Source organism: Asparagus officinalis, chromosome 6 (genome assembly GCF_001876935.1).
Source record: "Asparagus officinalis chromosome 6, Aspof.V1, whole genome shotgun sequence".
Taxonomy (NCBI): Eukaryota; Viridiplantae; Streptophyta; class Magnoliopsida; order Asparagales; family Asparagaceae; genus Asparagus; species Asparagus officinalis.
In genome coordinates this window covers 27,219,992-27,227,291 of record NC_033799.1, presented here as the reverse complement: position 1 = coordinate 27,227,291, position 7,300 = coordinate 27,219,992, and the positions used below count along the sequence as shown (strand labels likewise).

The window sequence follows — 7,300 nt, the reverse complement described above, 5'->3', positions numbered from 1 at the left end:
CAAAACCGCAGCTTTTCCCTCCCTCCATTTCTTTCGCCAAATCCCCATGGCTCTCCAAAAACCCTAAAGCAAGGACGCGTGGACATGCGCGACGCTTGCGGAAATCTCTGCTGTGTGATATCGTTTGCAGCGTCTGAGGTTTCCGCCGGCGAGGTTAGGAGGCAGAGGACAAGCTTATAGGCAGCAAGCTCGCCGCTTCGCCTCCGAGGTTGGCGATTCTTCAAAGTATTCTTTTTTCTTTTTTTAAATACCATTTGTCGTGTGCCTGCTGTTGTGATTGTTTTGGTTAATATTTGTAAAACCTCCGAAAATTTCTACAATACAATAGATATGAATATTAGTAAATAAATAATTCTTTTATGATAAATAGCCTTAATGCTCATTGATGTGCATGATAACAAGTTTATTTGACAAATGCATATGGAGCAGGAGGGGGGATGGCTGCTCGTGTAGAGGAGCATTGTGCTGGTTGGATTTTGGCAAAATCAACGCAAAACATGCACAAAGAACTGGGAATTTTCCAGATCAGTCGAGCACATCAGTCGACTGTATCAGGTACTCGGTCGAACACATCGATGCTCGACCGATACGCTTGATTGTTCCAGTTTTTACAGGTTTCGCGCCTGGTAACGATAGAAACGTACCGGGGGTAGGCACGCAAGAGGAGGCCACCTAGTCTACGGTGCGGATGTAGAGCGGTTCGCTGAGGGCGCGTCACCGTGGTGGTCTCGGCACAGGAGTAATGTTTTGTTTTTGCGTTCGGGTTGGGGTTCGGGCTTTTAGCTGTTTTGTATATTATCCTTCTTGCCACCGAAAACATCCCTCCCTCTCCATCCTCAGATCAGAATTAAACCCTAGCCCCCTCTCCCCTCTTTCAAACCCTAGCGCTTGTTCCTTCGTGATTGGGGAAAGAAATCGGAGGAGGATTTTCGGCTCGGGACTTTTCAATTGCCCACGCCGAAAAGCGAATCAACTCCCCTCAGATCCAAGGACCTCTTCAATCACCTCAAAGAGGCCCCGAGTTAACATCTCGCCCAACCCTATCATGTCCGCATTCTTCTTGTAAACTTTTTCACATGGTTCTATTGCAGATTTCTGTTTGGATTTGTAGGCGTCTGAAAGGAAAATTAAGGAAACTGGAGTAAGGAAGGGAAGGAAGGGAAGGGGAGTTCCCTTCCCCTTAGGTTACACCATAATGTTGGGCTGGGGTTTTGTCGCTTGTTTTGGTAAAGAAATGGAAGGAGGGTTTGGCGTCGGTGGAGGAGGCGGAGGCGGAGGGTTTGGCTTCGGTGGAGGAGGCGGAGGTTTGGCGTTGGTGGAGGAGGCGACGAAGGAGGGTTTGGCGTCGGAGGAGGAGACGGCGGAGGAGGGTCTCAGCTGGAAGAAGTGGTGACGGGGAGAGAGGGCAAGATTACCCCATGTGTTGTTCCAGCAAAAGAATTGGGACAATTTTGAGGGGGTATTGAGGAATGTATATATAGTTGGAGTAATTTTAGGGGAAGTGAGGTATTTGTCCCCAAATTATCCCAACAAACCAATAACACCATAATGTTTACCACAGTTCCAATTACACCAATGAATAACACCAAAAAGTGGTGTTCCAAAAATTATCCCATTATCCCAATTTTTACACCAATGAATAACCCCCCTTAGGGTTTTAAATGGCGGATTCTTCTTTCCTTGTGGGGCAACGGTATAAGATATTAGGTTAAACGGGTATTTACATATTAGTCCCAAAAATCTGCAAATAAGGAGGCTTTGGTCTGGGTGCATGAATTACCCGATTCCTATTCAGACTAGATGCTTCTTTATTTGAGATTATTAGATTTTCTGTAAATATATCCGTATTATAGGGGAAAATTAGGTGTCCTTTTATCCAAGACTGGTTATCAAAATAAATAAATAAAATAGTCATGGTCGCTTGCTCTGCTTGATTTTAGTTGCAACATTGAGCATGTTCGTCCGTGGCAACCAGAAATACGAACACGATACCTAGTTGATGTAGGGCATATAACAAGCAAATCCATGGAGAAGTTTGACCTTCGTGAGTCAAATGTTGATGTGGATGAATTATTTACTTGCGTGCCAAAAAAATAAACATCATATTATCTCCTTGTTTGAAAGGTGAATTCTAATATACTATATATGAAAATTGTCTATCCCTATGAGATGAAGTAATTTAAATTGACAAACTCCTGAAATCACATCAAAATGATTGATTTTTTGGCAAAATTTTAAATATAATCAGCATTTAGTTTATTTTTAATGATAAAGTTGGAGTCGATTTAGATTAGGAGACAAACTTAATTTTGATTGATGTTGGATTGATTTGTTTCCTATATTTTGGTGAGTTTTGTTGGGATAAGATTTCATACTTTCTATTTCTTTGTAATTCTTATCTTATTAGGAGCCTAGTTTAATTTTCTATTTAAGAAGAGACATATTCATATATCCTCAAAATTATTAGGTAACCTTTGGTCAATAAAACTCCTCTTTTTTTTAGTTTCTTCGTTGATTTAAAAGTTCATAGATTTCTAAGGTAGCCTTTTAATTGTCCTTGCTGCTTGGTTTCTCTTGCCGTATTGGAATTTTGTTGATTATGACAGCAAGTGACACGAATATAGTTCTCCCCTCTGAAATCATATATGATATCCTTTTGAAGCTTCATGTCAAGACTCTCGCCAGATTCCGCTGCGTCTGCAAATCATGGCAAGCTCTGATCTCCGACCCCATCTTCATCGAATCCCATCATCGTCGATCCAAGCAAAACCCTCTCGTCCTACTTTCCCGCCGCTGTCATCCCGGCGGAGGCCTCCGCTGGTTCTCCACGCACGGCGATGCAAAAGAATTCGTGTCCATGAATCCTCAACCTAATAATCGCCTTGTCACGTTGCCTACTTATCTCGATCTCGTCTGCGTGTATGACTCTAGCAGAATCTACCTTTGCAATCCCTCAATTGAACAACTAGTCTGTCTGCCCGTAGAATCTCCAGTATACAAATCATCCTTCCATCAGCATCATGTTGGGCTGGGGTACATCTCTTCCATAAAAAAGCACAAACTTCTTCGCATAATTAGCCCCGACAGAGACAGTGCTGAACATGGTATGGACCGTCACTGTGAGGTCTTCACAGTGGGCGCCAAAAACAGTCGTTGGGGAACAGTAGCGAACCCTCCATATAAAATCGTCGCCCATGCAGCTTGTGTCGATGGAGTCATTTACATGCTACCACATTATCTCGGGCTCCAGCCTTTTATTCCCAGAGTATGTTGCTTTGATCTTGAGAAAGAAAAGTGGTCTGAGCTTCAGACTCCATGTCAAATCCATCCTGATAATATCGTACACATATGCTTCGTGAGGAAGGTTGTAGAAGAGTGCCTATGTTTGGTCGACTTTGGTTTGAGTGCCTTACACCGAATGGACGTGTGGTTTCTATCAGACAGAAACAAGAGCTCGTGGGTGAGAGAGTGCCACATTGACATTTCCTCGCTGAGTAGCGTTCGACATGTGATAATGTCGGTTTTTCCTCTTGCCGTAGACGAAGATGGGAGAATTCTTTTAGGCTGTGTTTGGTTTGAGGTAAAATAATAGAAAGGAAAAGAAAGTATAAAAGAAAGTTGCTTTCCCTTGTTTGGTTTGAAAGAAAATCAGAAGTAAAATGATTATTAGATTCCCTGAAGAAAAACCCTCACGCAATTTTTCTGTTCACCTTTCTCTGCTCCACGCTAGCGAAAACGAGAGAGATCGAGAGAAAATCTCGCTCGTCGCCTCCTCCCAAAATCCCGACTCATCCGATCCTCTAGTTCGTCTCCATCCCCCCTCTCTACTTCAACATCAATCAAACCCTAGGTCGAGCCTGATGCAAAGCCTAGTTCGATGCCAACGCCCTAGTTCAGTGTCGATGCAAACCCTAGTTCGACATCCATAAACCCTAGGCAACCCTAGTTCGACATTGGTTTCCTTCGATTTGCTCAATATTTGATGCCAGAGCTCTTTGATCAAATCCTAGTTCGCCGGAGCTCTCTCTCTCTCTCTCTCTCTCTCTCTCTCTCTCTCTCTCTCTCTCTCTCTCTCTCTCTCTCTCTCTCTCTCTCTCCCCCTACGATACAATTACTCAAGCAAAGGTTTTTTTTTCTTCAGTTCATCATCAGAGGTATAATTTTGTTAATTTGCTTTGGCTTTGAACATTACTCTTGCAATTGATACAATTTGGTTCATAATGCTTGCAATCAGTATACTTTGATTCCTACTGCTTGTAATTGGTACAATTGGGTTTGTAGATTTATACCTGGAATTGATGATTTTTTGTAAAATAAGAATTAATTTCATGAATAAGTTCTAGCTACTGATGTGAAGAGTATTTCATTAGCTTTATTAGTGACGTTGATATCTAAATAGTAGATATACATCATCAATAAATAGTAGCTACTGAATATAGTTTTCTTTTTGTTATGATTTGATTATAATTTTCCCCTAGAAGACTCCAAAGCTAGAAGTTTTTTCTAAGAAACTAGGATGAACTTGATTTTAGATTCTGGACGAAGTTCGCCTTGTAAAGTTGCTTGACCAATGCAATGGATAAAATCACAAGGTCAGGTTACTGAAGGGAAATCCGGAGCTTGTTCCGTCGATACTGACCCTCGCACTCAATGATGCTGTGACTTATGACAAGGTCAGGTTACAAGCCTTAAAAATTCAGTATGACCTCCTCCTGATGATTCTTTAATCGATTTGTTGGCTTAAATTTTTTAGGCTACGAAATCTTGGGGGCCAAATGGATCAATCCGATTAAGGTAAACGAGACCGTAAATTTGACTGATTAATAAATTAACATTTTAAGTGTTATCTTATCTGGTACTTGTGCAGCAGTATTAAGTCTTGCTCTCGTTTTCTTCTTCTTTAATTTTTCCCTTCGCCAATGGAGTTCGGAGATGAGCAGGCCTGAAAACAGTGGGCTTTCTTCTGCTATGAATCTGTTGACAACGAAAAAGGAAATTGATTCTTATTCCAAAGGAGGACCTCTTGCATTTGCAGACCTCATCCAATATGGGGGTAATAAACTATGTTTCGTAGCTTGAAATTGAAATCCACCATATCCAACAATCATTTAACCAATCATATTTTAGAGTATCTTTTTTATCCTGACGCGCTGAAATATGCGACAAATCTAGCAAGATGCTCTTCTCAATGTGTTGGTTTATCTTTCCTGACACAGCACAAGCTGCCGTGAAGAAAACCTTCCTTGATTCTGCCATTCGCAAATGTGGCGGGAATGAGGAGAAGGGAAGATTACTATATACAGCATACGGTTCGACTGGCCAGGTTCATTTCATCTCAGTGATGTTCTTAGTTAAATTTCTGTTTCTGTTGGCAGTAAACATTTATTTCTAGTCCTTCACTATAACATTGCTGAAAAGCTTTCTATGATTAACAATATACATGTTTTTCCCCCACTTTTAAGTTTGAGCCTATTGACCTGTTGCAATTTCTAATGTCAACAATGGGGCTTATTTGATAGACAATTTGGACGATCTGACGCTCAGGAACCTGATCCAGAGGGGCGTATTCCGCAGTGGGACAAGGCTTCAGTCCAGGAAATGAAGGATAAGTTCTCTAGCATTGGTTTCGGCCCTCGCCAGGTGTATAGCCTTGGCACCCTTAAGTTGTCCTTTTTTTTCCCGATAGCCCGAATATTATTTTACGAGCATGTTTATGCTACACTGACTTGAGAAGCGTAAAACCCTTAGCATATAACGTTGGATCCACAAATTATTTGCCAACTTTTCCAAGTCATCAAGTTGGATACACAAATAGGTGTTACTGTTCTTCTCATGAAAAGCCTTTTGATACAGTTCTAAACTCTAATAACAGGCTAACTATATTTCGAATAGCACATTTTCCTCTCTTCGTAATGTATAATTGTCAAATGCAGTAGTTTAAGAGCTTTGGGAGGTCCACGACTAGCTGGAAGCAAGTTGATGAGGAGTTAAAACTGCAATAGGAATAGTCATAAGTATTGTCAGAAATTAGTACCAGCATAGGTAACATCCAGAGCTTAAATTAAGGTTTGAAATCTCAGTACTTGGTCAGCTCATCCAGAGCTTAAATTATCAAAACGAATTTTCTTAAGCAGGTCACGGTGATCTTAAAATGAATTAAACTTTGCGAGACACGTTTACTTTGCTTCACAATTTTTGAAACATGATAAGATCAGCTCACCAGACCATGCATGTTCATGACTAGCTTGTTTTAACTTCATGTTTAGATTTGAAAGCTTCTTAATTATGTTTTGTGTAGGTGGACAAGGGACAAGAATGAGGGAGGAAGTAGAATGCTAATCATGCCTCCTGTATTGTTCCTCTCCATTGGAATTGCTTGAAGTTGTGACTGTTGGTTGTTGCATCAAAGTATCTGTTCCTATATTCATGTGTATTTTCATGGAAAAGCCAAATGAATAAGCACTAGGATTTCATAGCTGTTCGGAAAATACTAGTCTAACTATGATATGAGACTTGTTATGTGAATGCAAATTAATTTCTGATGTTTTGGCTGTCTACAAGCCACTTTCATCATTTCTGATGATTAGTCTTAATAAAAGAACCATGACACAACAAGTGGTAGTTTCATTTTTCTTCTAAAAGAATGTTAAGACTTTATTTTATAGGTTTTTGATGTTTATATTGTACTTATTTGAATTTTTTGAATTAATTTCAGAGGATGAAGGATGTGAGATTGATGTTTCGAGGGGCTCACTAAAGTCAAAAATCAAGGACTTCGGCAGATTTATCTGTCTCTCTCTCTCTCGCTCTGTGTGTTTAAAATTTTCTATATGAAATTGATTGTAACAAACTTTGTTGGTGAAGATTTTCTAGATGAAATTGATTGTAATAGACTTTGTTGGTTAAGATTTTCTATATGAAATTGATTGTAATAGAATTTGTGACTAGAATTGGATTATACTTTTTATTCGGAATATCATGACATTTACTTTAGATTAGTTTGGGTTCTTTCATTCACTTTTCTTTCTGTAAATATTATGAGTGAGAAATGTTGTTCTCTAATTAGTAGAATTGTGGTTGTGCTTCTGCTTGTTATTATTTACGAACATGATGCTGATGACCACTCAAGTTTTTGTGTTACAAAATTGCCAATTTTTTTTCAATACATGTTTATTAACTTGTTACTTCCCATGATATGAATGATACTCATTTTAAATAATTATGCTTGAACTGCATCATTTTCTAGACCTTATTCGAAATCATCTTTCTTCACATGAGATTATGAATAACTGGCAAGTCC

At 39.7% G+C, this 7,300-nt stretch overlaps 2 protein-coding genes across 5 annotated transcripts; both read left to right on the top strand.

Annotated features, from left to right (window-relative positions):
* LOC109845957 (putative F-box protein At1g50870) lies at positions 2,516-4,793 on the top strand. The gene is made up of 3 exons (XM_020415185.1): positions 2,516-3,580; positions 4,593-4,678; positions 4,754-4,793. The coding sequence occupies exons 1-3, from the start codon at positions 2,600-2,602 to the stop codon at positions 4,791-4,793; spliced, it is 1,107 nt and encodes a 368-aa protein (XP_020270774.1). The 5' UTR covers positions 2,516-2,599.
* On the top strand, positions 3,589-6,998 carry LOC109844612 (thylakoid lumenal 29 kDa protein, chloroplastic-like). Of its 4 annotated transcripts, none has more exons than XM_020413724.1 (7): positions 3,589-4,154; positions 4,533-4,673; positions 4,754-4,794; positions 4,868-5,053; positions 5,217-5,323; positions 5,503-5,640; positions 6,716-6,998. In XM_020413724.1, the coding sequence occupies exons 4-7, from the start codon at positions 4,933-4,935 to the stop codon at positions 6,755-6,757; spliced, it is 408 nt and encodes a 135-aa protein (XP_020269313.1). In that variant the 5' UTR covers positions 3,589-4,154; positions 4,533-4,673; positions 4,754-4,794; positions 4,868-4,932; the 3' UTR covers positions 6,758-6,998. The 4 variants fall into 4 exon arrangements, with proteins under 4 accessions (XP_020269313.1, XP_020269312.1, XP_020269311.1 ...); XM_020413723.1 differs by having other exon boundaries at positions 3,590-4,154; positions 4,871-5,053; XM_020413722.1 differs by having other exon boundaries at positions 3,592-4,154; positions 4,926-5,053.